The following is a 22,673-nucleotide window of genomic DNA, read 5'->3' on the forward strand; positions in this document are numbered from 1 at the left end:
AGCGCTGCTTTAGGACAGATGTTGTTGTTCAACCTCGCCTGGAGGGCTAGCCACCTCACGAGCTTGAAACCAGTCACAGGTGAGAAAGCAGGGACTCGGCCCTCGGGCCACCCGCGATCTCAAGCTTGGGAAACCGCATGTTTGTCAACTGGTGAAGCGCTGGCTGGAATGAAAAGCAGACCTCGCGGAAACCCGTGCGGGATCCGGGCACCTGGCTTTTGTATGTACGTGTCTGGCCGCCTCAAGGAAAAAGTGTGCTTGGGATTCCTTTTCGAATGCCGCGGAGAAAATTAGGAAACGTAACGCCCTCCTCACATCCTCCACTTCTTCTTTTTTTAATAAAAAAGCTCCTTCTTCTCTCTTCTTTCTTCTCTTCCCTTTCCCAACACATAAGCATCAAAGCGCAGCCACGGCGGACAGGAAACCGGAGCTTGAATCTTAACGCTCTTACAGCTGCGGCTGAGAGAGCGCGAGAGAGCTGGAACGTCTTCCTGAGAGCGGGCGGCAGGAGGCGCTGGCGGGTCCGCTCTAACGGGTCTATGATGGGCTCCCTGCCGAAATGAGTCCCTCATTCCCGCGACCGAGGCGCTAAGAAACGGAGGCGCGCCGAGCGAGCGCTTTACAGCTCCTCCTTTCGCGGCTCAGCAAAGTAACTCCGATGGAGTAAGAGTGCAGCTGCGATCGCACCAGCCACCAGCGCCTGGCTTGAGCTTTTGCGCCCGGAAGGGGCGGGGAGGGTGGGGGGGGAAAGAAGATCATCGCCTCACCGCCAGCAAAGAAGAGAAAGGGAAAAAAAACTGTTGCCTTTCCCTTCTTTCTTTCCTTCCTTTCCCGACCAGGCAACAGGAGACTCTGGGAAGGCGAGAGGTTTCCCTCTCAGTTCTGGGCAGGGACCGCCTGAGCAAGAGACTCCTGGTATAAAGTTATCCAAAGTCGCGATGGCCCCGGAGGCTGGAGCCCTCGGCTTACTGGCGGCGATCGTCTCCTTCGTCGCGCCCTCGGCTGCCTTCCTGGGAGTAGCTCGTGGCCAGTTCTCGGCAGGTAAGGACTTGCTCCGTGCCATAGGCGTCCCGTTTCTATGGGGGGAAGAAAGGGGACCGCCTCCTCCTATGCCTCTCTTGGCTTCTCTCGCTGGGTGCCCGGGAAACCTTTGGGGTTCGAAGAGCTCCCCACCGGTTGGAAGAGAAGGGAGGTGGTGGAGGTTGTACCGTGGAAAGGGTCCCATTAGAGAAGGGGGGGGTCTTCTTTCCCGGATGATTCCGCCACATTCCTCAGATTCGGGAAGGGGGGTGTCCGGCAGCCTCATGCTTGCAACGAAGAGGTCCCCCCCTTCCCCGAAAAAGGGTCGCCGTTCGGGGCTTCTCCCTCTTGAGTAGCTTCGGAGGTTGGAGGAAGCGGAACGCTGCGGTGCCTTCCTTCCAAGAATCTCACCTTCGGCACCTTGACGCGTTCGGGAGGGGGAAAGGGACCCTTGGAAAAGCGTGGTCGACTTTCGTTCGCCCTTTCCTCAAATCGCCCTGGCTGACACTGGCGGCTTCGGGATGGGGCTCTTTGTGTAAAAAAAAAAATCACTGTGGAGTTTTTGCATTTTGGAACTGGACGGGGGAGGGGGGAAAGGGAAGAGCCATAGAGTTTGAAGCGGGCCCATTAGATTCTCGAATCCGACCCGCTGCTCTCGGAGCAGAAATCCACCAGGCTTCCCAAAGGCGGCACATATTCGGCTTCTCACGCCAATCGTCGACCTCTCGCCTGGTCAGTTGCCCAGATCCTGTTGACATAGCCTTGGCTGGTTACGTTTCGGAATGTCTCCTCGCCTTTGTTAGTAGAGATGGGGGCGCTTTGGGAGGAGACGACGACTGATTTGTGCGTGATCGCGACACACACACACACACACACACACACACACACGCGCACAAAAGGAATCCTCTTAAGTTTTTCCGGAAGCTTTCTCTAACTTCTTTGTATCTAAACTGGAAAGAAGCCCGAGGAGGAACAACTCTGCTGTTAACACTCAGTGTAGCTTTGCTTTGTATAAACTGAGTTTTGAAGGGAAGGTACGAGTGCTTCAAGTCACCACCTTACCGTCCCCTCCTCGGGTCGTTTTAGCAGCCCCTTTCCCTTTCAGAGGAAGGGAGAAACAGCCGTGAAAGAGTTAATACTTTGGCGCGGTTGTCAGGCTTTTTTTTTCCTAAAGCAAACAAGCTGCACCCAACAGCGACGGGCCGATTCCTCCTTTCTTCTGTTGACTTTACTGCCGGGCTAACTTTTGGCCCGAGGGAGGTGATCTCGGGGGAAGCGACTTCCCGCGGGTAGAATGGCTTTTGGACGCGCAGGCTCCCCCTGCGCAGACGTTCAGAACAACTTGGCATGTGTTCTGGTTGGCGAGCGCCTTTCAGCCTCGCCTTTGTTTCTGGGAAAAAAAAAACGGTGATTAAGCGCCAAGGAGAAAGTCATCTGAAGGCTTTGGGGTGGTTGGAGGGGGGGGGAGAGAACAGGAATGTAAGTTGACAGCTACAGAACGAAATGCTGAAAGTCCCAAAAAAACCTGCTTGCCCAGTTCAAGGGATGGTGCCTATTATATACATCCCAGAAACGGTGCTGGCTGTAACCGTATCCTTTTGTCTGGACGGAAAAGCAGCCGTTCGATTTTAGTACTCGTAAAAAAGAACACATTTGCAAGTTTCCTCCCCAATACAGATTCATTTTAGAACCTACTGAGAGTGTTTGACCTCTGACACTCTTCCTTGTGTTTTGTATGTAAGATCAGAGAAACAGGCTGTCCTAATGTGCAGTCTTTTCTGTAGACAGAAAGTTGGAGATGACAGGATTCTTATGCCACTCAACTCCATTGATTTCAAGGGAGCTTATTTCTGAGTTAGGTTTATTGTGTCTAATAAACACAAGCAATGTTTTATAAATTGAATTTTGAAATAAGTTTTCTCCTTCCCAAATGTTTGCAAGGACTGAAATCCCGATACAAAGTTTTGAAACGGTTGGCTCTGGATTGCTATGTTGGGAAGATATTTATGGAGTGTGTTTTTAACAAATATAAATAAAAGATCTTATGCACATTTTGTCAATATTCTGGTAACATTTGAGCTATTTCCATTCCATTAAAAAAAGCCCACAATGCAAAACTTTTTTTTTTAGTGCCAGTAGTTTTGTTGTGTTATATTCAGTCAAAGACAAAGGGAGAATGTATTCTGCATTTGCCTTAAAGTTACATGCTTTCTTTATCTTACTTGCTATGCTCAATCGCCTACCGTTTTTAATCTGATCATTTAATCAGGCAATTTAATTTTTTTTAGATATATCCCTTTCAATGCAGTTAAATCTGTGGTGTGTATGGCTAGCTTTCATTTCCACATTCTGTTGCTGCTCTTTGTATTTCAGTTCTTGTTTTCTTACATACTCTTTCCCAAAGGAAAGTTATGATAACTGCATATTCTACAAGTATATCATTCTTTGTAGCTTAGAATGTAGAATAAGGGACCAAGGTTACATCAGTATCATGGAATTTTATTAGGTGTGGTGACAGGAGGAAAACAGACACACACACAAATGAAAGGATTCTTAGTGGGTGATTCACAGACCACCTGCGATAGGACAGGAATTAAATTAACTGCCAGCAGCCTCTTGAACTGTCCTATTTTTTAAAAGAATAGATCACTACAATAAATTGGACAGATTTTTCTGGTATTGCTTGACTCTCAGTATTAAACACTATCTAACCTTGACTTCAGATATCTGACAATCAGATTGAAATGCTGTCAGCTGGCCATTTATTAATACAGACTTCTAAGTTTGAAGAAAAAGATACGATTTTGAGAGATGCCACAAACTGCAGCAGTGCAAGACTAGGTTTTTCTTGAGTTTAGGATATACAGGATAATTTGAGCTGAAGAAACCCTCTATAATTTTGTGTCATGTATTTTCTTCAATTTTGTTATACATATTGTTAAAAAATGGGCTGATGTCTCAAACCAAAGACCTAGGGTTGCTGTAAATCAATTCAGGGAAACAATTATTTATCTAATAAATATGGAACAAAAGACAATAAAACACAACAGGATTCCCTTTTTATTCCAACTTTGTTATTTAATCAAAAATTATCCTCAATATTGTCTTGAATAGACAATTGGATAAGCGACGTATAAATATACCTAGCGTTGTGTATGATTATGAAAATGTAAATATACATTTGTCATGAAGTTTTTACATAGTAATTCCCTTCATCTGATTATAAGGAGTTCATTCTCATTCTTGTCTAGAGCTCTGTGTTTAAATTTATCAGATTCCGTGTAAATGTTGACTGTCCTGATCATCATTTAATTAACATTTTTAATAATGTCAGCAATGCCTTCAGTAGCTCAGCGATGTGAGCACTTTAATTGAAATTGTATTATAGTCTTTAGTTTAATTCCTGAATCATTTGTTGGCATAGAAGCAATATTATTCAGAAGTAGCATAAAAACATAATACTGCTTTTTAAAAATTAGATTGTGTAGGAGACTGTATGGGTTCTGGCCCTAAATATAGTTCACAAGATTCTGTGAAATTGGCCCTTTTCCAAATGACTTTCTCCCGTCATCAGTTTCTCTTCAGAGATATTTAGTGTGAATAAAAAGGTAAAACTTCCCTGTGTCTTTTACTCCTAGTTGTATCTGACTTTAGGGGGCAGTGCTTATCTCAGTTTCAAGGCCATTGAGCCAGCGAACACATTTCCGTGGTCATGTGGCCAGCATGATATCATGGAGCCATGTTACCTCCCCACCAAAGTGGTACCTATTTATCTATCTGCATTTGCACACTTTCGAAATGATAGGTTGGCAGGAACTGAGGAGTTCATCCCGTTGCACAGTGCTTGGGTCTCCAACATCGGCTGTTGGCTTTCCAGCTGACAAGCCCAATGTCTTAACTGCTGAGCCATTGTATGAGTACAGACAAGAAATTAGAGATGGCAAGATGAAATGGTACCGATTACTGGGATTGTCAGAGAACAGGGCCACTATCTAACAGGAGAGGAGAAAACTTTAAAATGGGAAAATATTTGAACGTGATCTTTTTTTCCTGTGCATTATTCACCTAGCCTTCCATCTAGATAGGTGGTATCAATTAACAGGTAGAAATTCCACCTCAAGAATGTTCTTCAAAATTCCAGCTGTTCATTATCCTGCGTTACGCATTTGCTAACTGTAATGTAATATTCAATGACCATTGATCATACTCAATTCTTTGGTTTTGGAAAGATTCTATCCATAATGTTTTTGTCTTGGAGTTATTTTGGATACTCAAAATAACCTGTTTCACTTGTTGGTATATACTATTCTCTCTTGAGAAGAATATAGCTGAACTTGATGAGTGATTCATGGTTTGAAAATAGATTTTACAGTCATTATTGTATGTTAGATCTATCCTATATGATTTATATATACATGATCCAAAGCACCATAGACGTTGGTGGAGGGATGGCTTATTCTTTTAATTGGTGGAAATGAAAGATCATTGCTGTTCTTTGGGGACAAGTTTCTCACTTTTATTATATTTTTGTCAAACTTTTTCACTGAGAAATAGTATTTCCCAGGTGGATTCTTAGAATATTTTGAAGTGGGCACTGAAGGGAATAATTATATAAAGTCTTCGAATCTCCAAATAACAGCTTGGTCAATATCAAGAAAATCCATGTACTGAATTAGCACAATTTAATATTCCGTCTTAATAAAACTGATCAAGATACCAGAAAATATGTAAAATAATACCCTTAAAAATCTTACCATTTGTGAAAGAACTTACTCCAGAACCAATCTCTTATTAGTAATGTAGTTTTTTTTACTAATTAATCTGAAACCAGACACAATAGTAGATTTTAAATAAGTGTAAAACACATATAATTCTACCGGTAATTTTACTGGGGAAAGTGAGTTTAATTAGAAACAATATGATCTAGTTTGGCAAGTTCTAATATAGGATTTTCTAAGCAAATAAAACTTAAGACAATTGAAATCTGGTCACTGTGCTTAAAAAAAGGAAAGTTTCTGCCAGCTGATTTTGACGTTGGTCTACTCAGTGGTCTTTAAATGAAACACTAACACTTGATGATAACAAGTGATAAATTTGATCTTATTACTGGGTAATGACCTTTTTAACTCCTCTATTTTTTAGCTTGTATCTGATTTAATAAAATTGGCAATATGTTGATAACTGCACATATGCTCACTGTTACTAGAATAGTCAATTCAGTTGATTACAAACGCACTTCTGTTCTCTATGATCACAAAAGCTTGTCCCCTAAGTAATGAAATAAAAGGAAGCTTATGGAATAAGACATTCTCAGCCTGATCCTTTAGCAAACCTTTTAGAAGTAGAGGAGGAAGTGGGCAATGTCATGTGACCCATAAGGTTTATCTAAACCAATCAGAATGGATCACCTGGATTAGTTACTGATAAATTATGGAGTATAGTGTACATGTGGCCTCTATATAATTTGATTCACACATGTTAAATCATGGTTTGCTTAATCATTATTGAATAAGCTTCAATTGTTTCAGTTTATGTTATGCTAAGCCCTAAACCATTGTTAAAAGAACATGGTAGCTCAGTGGCCAAGACGCTGAGCTTGTTGATCAGAAAAGTTTGCAGTTCAGCAGTTCGAATCCCTAGTGTAACGCAATGAGCTTGCGTTGCTTGTCCCAGCTTCTGCCAACCTAGCAGTTCAAAAATACGTAAAAAATGCAAGTAGAAAAAATAGGAACCACCTTTGGTGAAAGGTAACAACATTCCATGTGCCTTTGGCATTTAGTCATGCCGGCCACATGACCACGAAAAAGTCTTTGGACAGTGCTGGCTCTTCAGCTTTGAAACAGAGATGAGCAGCACCTCCTAGAGTTGGGAATGACTAGCACATATATTCGAGGGGAAACTTTACCTTTAAGCCATTGTTTCCATTGTGACATTGGGTTCACATAACATGATAAAAGTAGTCCTCATTGAGCAATTAATTTCAATGAAATGGTTGCTAAGCAAATAATGTGACAGAGAGGGAGAGAGAAAGAGGCATCTCCTTTAGACAAAGTTCTCTTGTGCAGTATTCTAGTGTTTCACTGGCATGTATTGTTACCAGCACAGAAATTTGGACATAAATGGGCACATTTATCAGAAGATTATTGTTTTACTACTATTTATTACTGTTGTATTTGCAAATAGTCACTATTCGAGGCAGCTGCCAAATAAGAACTACCTATACAGGTAGTACTTGCTTACCAATGATAGTTGGGACCAGGAATTCCATATTAAACAACACATCACATGACCATCCTGACTTAAGACAGTAGTTCTGTCAGTCTTCGTTGTCATCATGAATCCTGGAGCATGTGCAGTATGTGATTGCCATTTGCAACTAATTGCCGGCTAGCCTATTGGCTTGTCTTGTCAAAAGCCAACAGTGAAGATCACCAGTTTGTGAGCATGTGACCACAGGACACTGCAATGTTGTAATTGTATTTGTGGGCTGGTTGCCAAGTGCTTGAATCCAATCATGTGATTGTGGAGACACTATAATGGCTGTAACTTCAAGGACCAGTTGTAAGTCCCCCTCATTCTATGCCCTCATAGCTCTTTGAATGGTTTCTGAATGAGTGGACATTAAACAGTGACTGCTTGTAGTTGAAAATCAAACACAGGCTCACTGAAAGAGTTAACCTTTCAAGCATTTAACCACAGCCAAATAAATAGAATGCACTTTTATATTTGAAAAAAAAAAAAGAGCTTGGCATTCTGGCCTTAAGAGTTAGCCAAAGCCGTGTTACTTAAGAATCAAGTTAGTTTGGTGCCACTGAGTCCTACTTTGACATCTGATGATGTTATACACAAATGTCCAGCATCTTGCAGTAACAAATTATGGCTCTTCCAGGAACATTCCTCTAATCTTTTTGATCCCATACATACAAATACAGTCTTTCCCTTTTTTCTTCTCCACCCTTGATGATTCGGAAAGTTTAAGATCTTTGCTCAGAAAGAGTAAATGTGATTACTTTTCATATTTGATTTTATTGAAATTTTTGTTGTATTTTGGGCATTGTGCATTTGTGTTATTTTTTCTATTTCTTTATTTGAACAGAGGAATTGCAGTTGCTAAAATAATGTGAATTCAAATAGTCAATGTCTTACATGGTAATAACATACCTTTCTTTCCTACATATTCCAGTAATCTCTTTGCTCTTTTCCTTTTTAATTTTTTTTGCCTTTGAATCATTCTGGGATTGAGACCAAATGACTGGCCCAAAGCCACCCAGCTGACTTCATATCTAAGATGGGAATGCAGTCTTCCAATTTTTAGCCTGGTGCTTTAACCACTATACCAAGCTATGTCTACATTGTTCCTATCTATCTACTGTACATTGGCTTCCACTCTTTGATTTCCTGAAGCTTTGCCAATAAAGTCCATAATTGGCTTGCATCACATGTTTGAAGTGTGAGTCTTTGCTTGTTCTTCACTGCTTCAGAATAACTGCATTTTTTAAAATTTGGTTCATAAATTAGCTGTTCTTGCAGTTCATGGGACTCTTAATAACTGTCTGTAAATCCATAATTCAAAAGCATCTTATCTTATTTCTCCTGCTTTTTCTCCGTTTCCACCTTTCCAAGTTATAATTTATTGCTGGAAAAAAAATTCCATTAACTATTCTTATCTTTGTTGTCATAGAAATATCATTCATGATTTTGTCTAAATTTGTCACTGCTTTCCTCCCTAGAATTAATCACTTCTTTATGTCTCTAGCATGTAGCCTATCTCTTTATTCTTGACCTGAAGAAAAGAAAATTATCTGCTACCTCCAGTTCTTTGCTATGAACTGAAAGTTCACTGAGCTTGCTGTTTGACATTATCTTTGTTCCCTTAATATTTCTCAGTAACCTAGAATTTTTCCTTTTCCCTTATAACTTTTATAATTATTTCTTCCAAGTCTCATTCTTTTCAGCTAACAAAGTGATGCTATCTACATATCTCAGTCTGTTTGTATTTTGACCTCCAATTTTGATTTTAGCTTCACCTTTTTCCAGTAGATAGAGGTACAGCATTCATCTTTAATTCACTCCGTACTTTTTATAAACCTGTTTCTTCCAATGCTATTTTTATATTACTTCTTTGTTTCACTATAAATATTTCTTTGAAGTATACTTGAATTGCTATATTTCATATTGCAATTCCTCTATATTGCTAAAACTTCATGTCTATTTGATATTTTATAACTTTCAATTCCAACCTTCAATCCTTGGTAGAAATAATTATCATAGAATATTTTTTAAACCAATGAATGACAAATGGGCTAACTTACACAATGTATCCAAATCCATGGGATTGATATTTGGTTTATTGATATATTGATGATATATTGATGATATACTGATATACTGATATACTGATATACTGATATATTGATATACTGATATACTGATATATTGATATATTGATATATTGATATATTGATATATTGATATATTGATATATTGATATATTGATATATTGATATATTGATATATTGATATATTGATATATTGATATATTGATATATTGATATATTGATATATTGATATATTGATATATTGATATATTGATATATTGCAACATTGTGGCCATTTTAGCACCGCCACTACCCAGAACTCTTTAGGTTGCATGGTGAAAGAGAAGATGGAAGGGACGCAGCCTTATTCTTTTCCCCACCTCCCTCTGGGCTCTGATGGGTGATGAACTAATGCTGTAATTTGAAATTGTTTAATGAAGGTTGTTGATGAGGGAAGAACAAGGAAACACTTTGGATGACTGCTGGCAAGTAAAGCTGGCTGGTGGAGGGGTGGGTGAGTGTTGGCAGTCCATGGATGAGTCCTATTCATCCCTGAAGACAGGGGGCCCTTGGTGACATAGTGGCATGGGAAGTGGGGGTTCAGTTTGCCTTGCAGTTTATGACTCCTTTTGTTCTCTTCCCCCTCCCCCAGAAAACTGGTAGGTAGTTTCATGGATCAGAGGAGGAAGAGGTTTCAATTAGGCTTTGCTGGGCAGCCAAGAGGGTAGCTGAAACATTTCCAGCCCCCTATACTATATGGAGGGATGCAGTGGCTCAGTGGCTAAGATTCTGAGCTTGTCGATCAGAAAAGTTACCAGTTCGGCGGTTTGAATGCCTAGTGCCATGTAATGTAGTGAGCTCTCCTTACTTGTCCCAGCTTCTGCCAACCTAGCAGTTTGAAAACATGTAAAAATGCAAGTAGAAAAATAGGAACCACCTTTGGTGGGAAGGAAACAGCGTTCTGTGCGCATTTGGCATTTAGTCATGCCGGCCACATCACCACGGAAATGTCTTTGGACAACGCTGATTCTTTGGCTTTGAAACAGAGATGAGCAGCGCCCTCTAGAGTTGGGAACAACTAGCACATATGTGCAAGGGGAATCTTTACCTTTACCTTTATACTGTATAGGGAAAGAAGAATGACTCAATGGCTCATGAGTTGTCTAGTGACATGGTAGAGCAGAGTTACTAATCTGTGCATTCTCTTGTAAAACTATGCAAACCATTTAAAAGAAGGTGCTTTGGAATGATGGGACTGCATGTAGAACATCTCTTATTTGACTAATTAAAGCAGCCATGACTCTTTCCAGGCTTATACACTTTTGGTCCAGCCCTTTAGCTTCCGCATCATGTTGAGTCTCCCCTCTGCCATAGGGACATATGTGTAAAAGTGGAAGGGCTACAGCAGATACTCTCAATCTGGAGTTAAGATTTCAAGGTTTTAATAATGTATATAGCAACAAATATGCAGGTTTTTTCCTCATTGTTTTATTTTATGCATTTAAATCCATTTTCCCCCCTGAGGTTTGAAAAAGAGATCTTAAAGAGATCATGGAACAAAATACATTAATACAAATGTATTAATACATTTTACCTATGTTAGATTATTAGCATAAATATTATTTTTTTAGGAATTGTTTTTTTTAATGTTTTAATACTTGATTGGGAACCTCCAAGCATTTGGTAAAATATGGGTGAATTAAACTAGTTACCAAATACAATAATTTTAAATCTTAAACTAGTACCTCAAATAGTTTGGATCCACATGGCAGCAAACCAAGTCACAAGGCCACCTGTATAATAGGGACATCTGTTGTAGTGGTAAAGAGATAGCAAAATTACATCTTGATTGGAGATTATGAGGGAATCCCAGGACTGTAGACTAGAATGACAGTGGGAAGGTGACTAAACAATTTGTTTTTCACCCAATCTTATTATCAAGAAAGCATGTAACTATCAAGGATGCGAGAGCTATAAACTCTAAAGAGTTTTTATCCTTATTAAATAGGAAACTGATAAGACTAGAAGTGATTTGATTCCAGGAATTTGCTTTAGGATATGCAAGTGGCATCTGTTGGCAACCCATTAAATCAGCTGCATCCTTTTCCAGCAGAGCGTAGCTGAAGTGAAAAGGTTTTGTAAGCAGTTGTTGTCCTATTCTAGAATAAGCTGCAGCTGTCTTAATGAGTCACTGACAGGTGCTGAACTCTGATGTACCTTTTAAAAACTGGATCTGAAGCGCATCATATGGCCCTTGAAACTGGTACATTACAAGGAAAGAGGAGTCAGCCTCCAACATTTTTTTTAAATTTCTTGTAATATTTCTGAGCTCCAAATATGCAAATTAAAAAAGTGGTGGCTACAGCCTAAAGCTTTGAAAAGTTGCCTACCTGCTTAGAAAAAAAGGGCATTGGAATTATACAGAGAGCTTCATTTCATGTTAGTTTTCTAATAAATGAATGTTTTGTGTTACCCTTTTATGGGTAGATTTATCTCTATCCGTGATAGTCATTAGAACATCCATGACACCTTCTTAACCTTTCTGCTGTATTTACCAGTCCAAAATGTTGGCTTATTTCTCTCTCCCTGATTCTTATCTTAATTGTAAAACTCCTTCTAAAGAGGACTCTGCATGCACAAACTTGCATTGGATAAGCATGTATTAAAACAATTGTTACAACAACAGTATATTTTACCTGAATGGGAGTGCTTGTCATTAAATACTAGTGATTGTCTTATTACACTATGCTGTTTCATTGAGGCAATGGTGATTACAATAATGTCCTAAAACCATGATAGTGAACCCATGCCACACATGCCACAGGTTGCACGCAGAGCTCTCTCTGTGGGCACGCCAGCTGTCGCCCCAGCCCAGCTCTACCACACATGTGTGTTTGCCTCCCGCCGGCCAGCTGGTCTTTGGGTCTCTGCCACGCATGCGTGGGGGGCAGGGAGCACAGGGAGCACTTGCATTGCATTTTGGGAGCTCGTGCAATGCTCCACCTCTGTTTTGGCTTTCAGGTTGGTGCAGGAGCCTTTCAGGCTTAAAATGGGATGCAGGGAGGGGGTCCCTGCACACACATTGCATTATGGGTATGCGATGACAAAAAAATTAGCCATTACTGGTCTAAAGTCTTTATGCCTTTTTTGTTTTTGTTTTTGCTTCTGTTTTTATTATTGTAAGCATCCCAGAATTGTGTGCCCACTGGATGGGAAGCCATATAAATCTTATAAATGCAATTAGAACCTAAATTGAATAAAATTAAGGGCAGGATTGTGTATGAAACAGAAAATGCAATTTGTTTCCAAAGCAAAACAAACATATTGCAATTTGTGAGTTTTGCTGAACTGTTCCAGGCAGGCTGTTGCTTGGCATAGCTGAAACCTGGTTTCTTGATTGATGTTGATTGTGGCCAAGACAAAAACCTAGAAGAGTCTTATAAAGCTTACCCTTTTTTCCCTCTTCCTCTGCAGAACACACTTGGCAGCCTGTCAATTGGTCTTTCTCGTAGTTCACTTTCCTAACTTCCTCTAATGCTTCACTTAAAAGACAGAGGAAGTGGTGGAAACTAATGGGATGTAGGTGAAAGAGACCCTGTTAGCTATCCCAGGTAAATCAGACAGGAAATACAACTAGATGAGCTAATTCTACTTCATTGTAAGGCTACATTAATAAAACTTTGTGGGTCTGAAAATACAAATCTCCTGACATCTTCTTTACTGTCTGAGAATCTAGGAAAGATCCATTCTGACTGTCTTTCTCCATCCATTATGCAGCTGCAGACATGTTCTCTCTTATCTGACTGTTCCCTAGGTAACATTTCTTCACCCTGTCTCTCAAAGTATTTATCACATACCATTGGCAGGCACATTGGAAGAGGCAGAAGTTTTATAACCAATGTTTGAAGCTAAGGACAAGGTTGGTGATACCATACAATTGGTCTGCCCACCCCCAAACTTCCCAAGCTCTTTTCTTTCTCTACTATTTGCTGCTATTGCTGTTTTTAGTTTTTTTTCCTGCCTCCCACCCTCCCTCATCTGAAATACTTCTGCCCTGGGGACTTGACATACAAGCTTTGATCCAGGCACAGATCACCAAGAAACTAGCTTTTCCATTTACTGAATACCTGTCAAGCATAGCAAAACAATCCGGCCAAAGTTCAGTTCTTTATTTGTTTATACCTTATAGACAGAATCTTGCTAGACTAAATCTACACTACTAAATCTACACCCCAAGAGACTGTATATATGCTTGGCGATTCTAGGGAGTGGTTATCCTTTCTCTTCTCTTTCTCTTCCCACAATCCAGCTCGGGATTGTGCTATCTCTTCTTTCCCCTCCCTTCCCAGATTATGCTCCTTTTTCCCTTCTTGCCTATGAACTTGCTGCATTATTTAGTACACCACACACCCCTTTCCTGGACACATTGCATCACAATACTTCTCCAACCAAAAGTTGATATATATCTGGGTTGATAAATGAAGGACTGACCTTATATATTTATGCTCATCTTTTGGTCATATCAAACCATGTGCCTGGCTTCAGTTGCACTTAATCTGTGTTTGTTATTGTGAAATAACCATTTGTGCAGTATGTTTTAGAATAAATGAAATGTTAGAGCTAAGACAAAGTTGTGACTCAGCCATAAATTTTGCTATGGAAACAGCCACTGAAGTGTATTTATTCAGCATTGTAACATTTTTCTTAATTGAGATATAGCTAGCCTTGTTAAGAAACGTGCACCTTTAAGTATTCTTGCACACTTTTGAGAAAAAAATAGAGTAATCAAGCGATAAACAAAATATCTAGTACAGGGCTGTTATTAATAGCAAGGCTTGGACTTGGAAGATTCAAACTCAGCTTGGTCCTGAAGCTCATAAGTAATGTGGGTGCAATTTTTCCTTTCTTAATAGGAATGTGGGAGACAAAACAGAAAATAAATAAATAAATGGGATGAGAAGAACCATTACATATATTGTCTTGAATTCTTTATAGAAAAACAGAAACAAAACAGAACCCTTAAAACATTAACTTATATGGAAGAGTAGTTAGATAGTTATATAAATCATTAGTTGCGATATTGTTGGGGAAAAAACATAGTTAAGACCCCTTTATATGTTACATTTGTATATGATCATTGCAATTTTAAAAAAGTGACTAGTAGAAATATCTGCTATTATACTATATATATTTGATGGCAAAGCTAGACATCATACTAAATAGCAGAGACATCATCCTGCCAACAAAAGGGCATATAGTCACGGCTTTGGTTTTCCCAGTTGCAATGTATGGCTGTGAAGGTTGGACCATAAGAAAGGCTGAGCACCAAAGAATTGAGGCCTTTGAACTATGGTGCTGGAGAAGACTCATGCGAGTCCCTTGGACTGCAAGGTGATCAAACTGGACAGTTCTAGAGATCAACCCTGATTGCTCTTTAGAAGGCCAGATCCTGAAGATGAAACTCAAATTCTTCAGCCACCTAATGAGAAGGAAGGACTCACTGGAGAGCAGCCTAATGCTGGGAAAGATTGAGGGCAAAAGAAGAAGGGGACAACAGAGAATGAGGTGGCTGGCTGGATCAGTAGGCGTGAGCTTAAATAGACTCCAGAGGATAGTAGACGACAGGAATGCCTGGAGGAACATTGTCCATGGGGTTGAGATGGGTCAGACATTACTTCGCAACTAACAACAACAACAACAATTTGATATTATATGCAAAGATCTAATAGTATATGTAAATTCAGTGGCCCCTTTTTTGTGAGCGTCTTCAGGTGAAATGTGCTACTTGCTACATAATTGTGTGAATATTTTTCCCATTTCCTTTGAAGGAAATAACATTGGATAAAGAATGTGATCATCCCTCCTTGGCATATTTTCAGAGATTTCTGAACAGGGTTGGGTCACAGGACAGTTATACTGTGGCACATTTATCAATCAGTGAGACACGTGATACCTTTTCCAGTCTCTGTAAAAGCAGGCTGATACTTTTTTTCCAAAGGAATTGTCACTGCTCATTTTACTTATGGTGTCTCAGCACAGGGTCAGTTTTCCTTCTCTTCTTAAGGTATCTGAGTTAAACCCTGAACCATGTAAATCAGTTTAATCAGTTCTAATTCTGAAAACTATGGATGAAGGGGCCAATTGGGCTTGACTGATCTAGGTTTGGCCAAGATTGTCATTACAGTGAAGGAACAACACAGATACTATTTTTGGACACATTTGACTTGGGAGGAGAGGTTAGTTTTATCTTTAAATTGACAGTGCACTTAAAACACTTTGTCTGAAGTTTACAAGCCATATAACTCTATGCAAAAATTGGAGAAACCCCATGTATAATTTTAAAGACACTGGTTATACTATGTAGTAAACAGATAATTGTTCTCTGCAAGTATCCAGATACTATGAATATCTCCTTGATGGCTGCAGTAGGGCAGCAGCCCCCAAATGTGTTAGCTACATGTTCTAAAAAGATTGTTTCATGGAGTGCACTCCACAATACCTTAGTTGTTTATCTGAGACGGAAAGAGCTCCTGAAAATAAATTGAAGCTAATGTGTGTACCGTATGTAAAATAAATTAATGGGCCCTATGAAGTTTGTGAAGTAGTCTTAAGTGTGAAGGATGTTGGCTTCAGCCCTTGAGGCAGCAGAGCCTGGAAGCAATCAAGAATTCAAGAAAGCATTACAGAACTGCTTGTGTTTAATTAGCTTATGCACTAGAGACTCCCTGGAGGATACACTAACGCAAGGAAGGAGTTGGTAAATGTTTAGTCATTTCTTCCAGAAGAATGTATCCTGCTTTGCTTTTGATACCTTATCAGAGGGCTGGTGCAGATTTCATAATTGGCCTCTAATTCATGGGTTGGTCTCATCAATAGCATCTCTGTGATAAATCAGTAAAATAAAGTTTGACACAATGATACCTGAATAATCTTTTTTTAATCATAAAATCTTTGTAAAACATTTTCATATCTTATCAGACACTTCCTGTTTTGTTGGCTGAAAACTCAGATGAGAAGTTGGAATGCAATCCATTTCATTTCATAGATTTTTCATCCGTATATCACATTCATGGGATTCTGAATATTACCTGAATTAATAAATACACATAAAAAATAAACAAGGAAGTATCAATTTAGCAAAACTGTATGTATGAATCTTAGATTGAAGGGAAATTGTTCCTAAATAATTCACAACTGGAAGCACACCTTAAATCAAGATTTCAAGTTAGCTTATGAATTGTAATTCACTGGAAACAATTCAGATGTGATATAAAACTATGCTCAAATATAGCTCCAAGGATTTAGGAGAATTTGAGTAAATGATCTGTGAACATACTGTACACTGTTTTAAAAAAAGTCTAGATTTATAGCTTGCTATTGCAGAACAGTCACTATTAGTTAACATCTAGGCACTATTTTCCAAAACATCTTTCTGAAGCAGGTGTCAATTAAGGATTTGGAATTCATCTTATATTGTTTTGTAAATAAGAACTTGGAGGATCATGTACTTCTTTAAATGTGTCTTCCAGGGAACATTAGTATTGTGTGGACCGAGCTGGCTGCCTTCCTTTTAGAATCAGCATACCTTCTTGTGAAACAAGCTCATTCCAGTCTTGTAGGGTCATTGATACAGTTCTTGGTCCACCAGAAGATCATGGTTAGTGAAGCTTTGCAGCCAAGATAGTAATGCTGTAGGGAAGCAAAGAGGATTCCTTTGAGTTTTTGAATTATTCTGTTCAAATAATTTGGATCTTGACACTGAGTCAGACTGAAGGAGAAGATCACTTCCTGGCCCTGATGAAAAACCAAATTTAGTCTAATAACAAAAGCTTAGCTAAAGTGCAGACTAGTGATATCTGATAATACAAAACTCTTTCTGTTGCTGATTCCATGTGGCCACAGTTATAGCTGTCAGTAGTGACAGTTTTTATGTCAAATTCGTTAAGGCTAATTCATGCAAGGGTTCAAATGAATTAGACTAATACGGGCCTATGATGAATACCACTAGTTCATAAATGATTGTAGTATGGAAGTTTCCTGATGTGATCGTAAGCCAAGAGACAGCACAGTCAGGATTTTCTTGCCTGCTGTGGTTCAAATTCAAGGTATGGGCGGCTTTAAAATAACCTCAACAAGAAAAGAATTGACCTGCCTATAGATATTAAGAAAACAAGCCTTCAAGTTAAGATTAACACAATAAACCAAACTTGATCTATGTAATTAATCAAACATTAAGAGGCTACTCTTAGTTTATTGGTAATGGAATGGCTAAATCAACTAAAGTTGTAGGAAACACTTTGTGGTTAAAACATTGGGATATGTTTATATCACATCTGGTTCTGAGTATTCCAGAAGGAGTCTAATCTTGGAATTGACCATTCTTAGAGCAGACCACAATCAGCACACTTTTATTTTCAGGCCAGGGCAAACCAACTATTACAAAGTTAGAACAGGTTATTATGAGGCTTGAACATTTTGACCTCAAAATGTTTTGTACACCACTAAATTTAACTGCAGCAAAATTAGTATTGGGCCCGAGTACGGCAGGATCAACTCTGAGCTAGAGGCTGTTAGTCAGGTTCATACTGAGATATGCTGAGATTAGAAGCTAGATGGACATTCCACATCTTAATCTAATTTTTGGGATAGCTCAAAAGCATCATGGAGTAGGAGAATTAAAGTGATCTGGTAGGAAAGACACATTGGCAGGAAGATAGTAATTTAGCCCCATTTTCCAAACTGGTACTACCTAGATATGTTAATTTTATAGTTCCCAGAATTGGAATGTGGGAGTTATAATTCCAATTATAATCTGGTGAGTTCCAGGATGAGGGAAGTATAACTAGAATTGGTTGGTTTGGTTTGGTTTCATATTGGCAAGCCGTAATCTGAAAGCATTTGAATTGCAGGTACTCCTCATTTAGCAACCTCAATTGATATTGGAAGTGGCATTAAGTGAAGTAGTTACTAAGTTTAAAAAATCATATGATGACAAATATTTTAACTTTCTCTTAATAGCATCAGAAGGATACAACCCCAAATGATCAGATGAACCCAAAGAACGGGGAAGATTTCCAAACTTGACTCAAGAAGAAACCTGGTAAAAGGGCAAATCTTATAGCCCTTTCCCCCAATTCTCCTGTGCTTTGGAATGCTCTCACAAACACTAGGATAATTATCAAGATGTTTGCTAACTAATGTTTGCACTTACATTCATTGGAGAGAAAGGGATTTCAAGAGAGCTAACAGTCATGTAATGGGGAATATACGTAGAAAAGAATATGCTCGGACCTGCTATTTGTCTAGCAAACTACAAAAATCTTAATATGAAACCGTTAAACTGATAAGATTAAAATGTTATCAATTTCAGGCAGCAAGTGGCTGGAGGTTCTAAATCAACAAATTAAAGTCACAGAGCTGAGCTTATTAACTTGTGTTTGGAAAGTTATTTTAGGGAAGTGTTGCACTATAGAGAAAAGCAGCCCAAGAAGAGGCAGCTTGTTTAGGCAAGCCCTTCACTATGTAAGACTGTGGGATGAGGATGTTAGGCACAGGACAATGTTACTAGCTATTATAGTGAACCTATGACACAGATTGCTAAGGTCATGAATTCAGGCATGGGTCACACAATTATTTTTTCATCACCACCATAACTGTAAATGGTTTCAATCAATAGTAGTACTTAAATGGTATCCTTCTGCGATGACTGCGGGAGGTGGGGGTGGGAGGCACTGTTTTGCAGTGGTTCTCCTCCTACCTCTCGGACAGGTCGCAGTCGGTGTTGGTCGGGGGGGCAGAGATCGTCCCTGAGGTCCCTAAAATATGGGGTGCCGCAGGGTTCGGTCTTATCCCCCCTACTATTTAACATATACATGAAACCGCTGGGCGAGATCATTCAGAGGCACGGGATAAAATACCATCAATATGCGGACGATACGCAATTGTATCTGTCCGCCCCGTGCCAACTCAATGAAGCGGTGGACGTGATGAACCGGGGTCTTGAGGCCGTTAAGAACTGGATGAGTGCTAACAAACTGGTACTCAACCCGGACAAGACCGAGTGGCTGTTGTGTTTCCCTCCCAACAATTTGGCCAATGTTCCATCTATCAGGCTGGGGGGGTCAAATTTTATACCCCTCAGATAGGGTTCGTAACTTAGGAGTCCTCCTGGACCCACAGCTGACCCTCGACCATCATTTGTCGGCTGTGACCAGGGGGGCATTTGCCCAGGTTCGCCTGGTGCGCCAGTTGCGACCCTACCTGAACCGGGAGGCTCTCGCAACAGTCACTCGAGCCCTTGTGATCTCTAGGCTGGAATACTGCAATGTGCTCTACATGGGGCTGCCCTTGAGGTGCATCCAGCGACTGCAGTTAGTTCAGAATGCGGCCACGCGAGTGATAGTGGGCGCACCGCAGTTCGCCCACATAACACCCATCCTCCGCGAGCTGCACTGGCTACCTGTTGATCTCCGGGTGCGCTTCAGGGTGTTGTTGACCACCTTCAAAGCCCTTCATGGTAGTGGATCTGAGTACTTGAGAGACTGCCTTCTGCCGATTACCTCCCTCCGACCGATAAGATCGCACAGACTGGGCCTCCTCCGAATCCCATCCGCCAGTCAATGTCGACTGGCGACTACACGGAGGAGAGCCTTTTCTGTTGCAGCTCCGACCCTGTGGAACGATCTCCCCGTCGAGATACGCACCCTCACCACCGTCCAGGCCTTCCGCACAGCCCTCAAGACCTGGCTATCCCAACAGGCCTGGGGATAAGCTTCTAATTTGCCCCACCCGAGTGTTGAGTGTTGAATGCAAGTTGTGTTTTTATTATTTTACTTTGTTCACATATTGTTTATTTTTGAATTGCACCCCCTCCCTAATGATTGTAAGCCGCCCTGAGTCCCCTCAGGGAGAAGGGCGGCCTATAAATCCTAATAAATACTAAAATACTAAATACTAAATTAAATGAGGACAACTTGTATATTGAATCAAAGAGAATGGTTGAATGATTTTCTTTAAGTCAAAATTCATAATATTCCTGTTTCAAGTTTTGATTAACTTTGATTATGAATCAGTCAAGGAAAACATTTGTCTCTTGTGTTATTTAGAGTGCTATAATCTAGCTAAGTAGTATGTACAGTATTTGTGTCAGATAATGAGAAAAGGTGAAATTAGCATCACACTTGCATGGAAATGACCACATGGTAAGTGATAAGACATGGTATGTGCTCTTTTTTTTTAGAAATGCATTTTAATCATCTTTTGGAATTTACAGCCAAGAAAGTAAAATCTTAATCTTTTCTTTCCAGAAGTTTTTCCCCAGCACTAACTTTTTTGTAAATGACTGATCTTGAAGATAGAGATAATCCAGAATAAAAGAATACATACAATAGGAATTTATTGTGTTCTTAGTTTATATTCCAATGGTAATGTTGGTAGTAAATATATATTTAGATGTATTATTATACTGAGGCTCCCCCCCCCCCCAAGAGGTCTGATGTGTTCGGTATCTGTATCCTTTTTCTTAAATGAACATGCAATATTCAATGCAATAATGTATGTTGGATATGTTCGCTACCTTAGGTTATTTGTAAAAATAATAAAGCAGGAAATAAGGAAATAAGTAGCAATAGCAATAACACTTAGACTTATATACTGCTTCACAGTGCTTTACAGTCCTCTTTAAGCAGTTTACAAGAGTCAATCTGTTGCCCCCAACAATCTGGGCTCTCATTTTACTGACCTTAGAAAGATGAAAGGCTAAGTCGTCCTTGAACCAGTGAGATTCGAACTGCTGAACTGCTGGCAATAGGAAGTCAGCAGAGTTAGCTGCAATACTGCATTCTAACTAGTGTGCCACCATGGTTAATAAAATGAAGCTCTAAAACCAAACTTAAATGCACAGGCTATTAATGCAATGTATTCTTAGCAATAACAATAGCACTTAGACTTATATACTACTTCACAATGCTTTACAGCATGGGTGAAATCCAGCAGGTTCTGACAGGTTCTGGAGAACTGGTAGTAGAAATTTTGAGTAGTTCGGAGAACTAGTAAATGCCACCTCTGGCTGGCCCAGAGTGGGGTGGGAATGGAGATTTTGCAGTATCCTTACCCTGCCATACCCACCAAGCCATGCCCACCAAGCCACACCACACCCACCAAGCCACGCCCACAAAATCCGGTAGTAAAAAAAAATTGAATTTCACCACTGCTCTACAGCCCCCTCTAAGCAGTTTACAGAGTCAGCAAACTGCCCTCAACAATCTTGACTCCTCATTTTACTGACCTCAGAAGGATGAAAGGCTGAGTCAATCTTGAGCCGGTGAGAATCGAACTGCTGAACTGCAGGCAGCCAGCAGGCAGCAGAGATAGGCTGCACTACTACATTCTAAACACTGCACCACCACGGCTCTTAGTATTTGCTCACATTCTGAGGAAGCAGGATGGAGTTCCTATATTCTGAAAATCTGAATTGCCATCACTAGAATGGGCAACACATTTGCATGTACAAAAGTCATTTTTGCAATATTGATAAATGGCAGGATATAAAGGCAGAGCATAAGAAGAAGAATGGACAAACTGAATTGGAGATGTTTTGTTAAAAGCAGATGAAGATATTTAAAGGAAATGACATGAGTTTGCAATAAAGCGGAAGAGAGGAACTGAATGGTAAATTCAGCATGTCCTCTGGGAATAATGTGAGGATGAATAGATTTAAATTGTATAACTCTACAATGTAATTTATTTAAAAAACACATATCCGAGATCAAAGATTAAATCAAGAGTTTATAAAGGTGTTTGTGTGTGAGTGTGTATGTGCGCACGCACGCACTTATGCATCCATTCATGTCCCAGGTCAGCAGTTTAGGTTGCTGGAGGGCGTACAGCTTTCATAGGCAGGTGAAACATTAATACTTTTCAGTTGATTTTGATATATTGTCCTTTTTTATGAATCCTTCTTTGTATTAGGGGAAAACTAGAACAGCAGTTAATCCTGACATTGAGCTTTGGACTTTTTCCCCCTGAATAAGAGAAGAAATTTGAGATTCCTCCTGTGGTAGAGGGCTAAGGTACATGTTAGGTCATTTGATACTCAGCGGAGAGTTGTAAATAATACAAAAGTCCAATGAGTAAGGAGTTGAAAAGTGGCTAAACTTCTGTAAGAAACATAGTTGCTAAATATATCAACATGATCAAAATGTATGCTACTAATAACCTGACTGCATTGAATTAATTTCATGTGTAGAAGGGTAACCAGAACAACATATTGGAGTAATAGCCTTTCTGCAGAATAAATACTGTCTTTAATCATATTTGTTTTCCCTCTAAAATATA

At 39.8% G+C, this 22,673-nt stretch overlaps 1 protein-coding gene across 7 annotated transcripts in view; it reads left to right on the forward strand.

Moving 5' to 3' along the window:
• The first annotated feature begins 729 nt into the window (after nt 1-729).
• PTPRK (protein tyrosine phosphatase receptor type K) overlaps nt 730-22,673 on the forward strand; it is a 432,976-nt gene continuing 411,032 nt past the window's right edge. For 5 of the 7 annotated variants that reach the window (XM_087718514.1, XM_087718515.1, XM_087718516.1 and 2 more), the window contains exon 1: nt 731-1,041. In XM_087718514.1, the coding sequence (XP_087574640.1) occupies nt 939-1,041 (103 nt within the window). In that variant the 5' untranslated portion in view covers nt 731-938. Of the gene's footprint in view, nt 1,042-22,673 lie in introns of all 7 variants that reach the window. The other 2 variants (XM_087718519.1, XM_087718518.1) reach the window with 2 other exon arrangements.

Source organism: Thamnophis sirtalis, unplaced genomic scaffold, assembly GCF_051295495.1.
Source record: "Thamnophis sirtalis isolate CommonGarterSnake01/CBP01778 unplaced genomic scaffold, rThaSir2_p1.2 scaffold_6, whole genome shotgun sequence".
In the NCBI taxonomy this organism is placed as follows: Eukaryota; Metazoa; Chordata; class Lepidosauria; order Squamata; family Natricidae; genus Thamnophis; species Thamnophis sirtalis.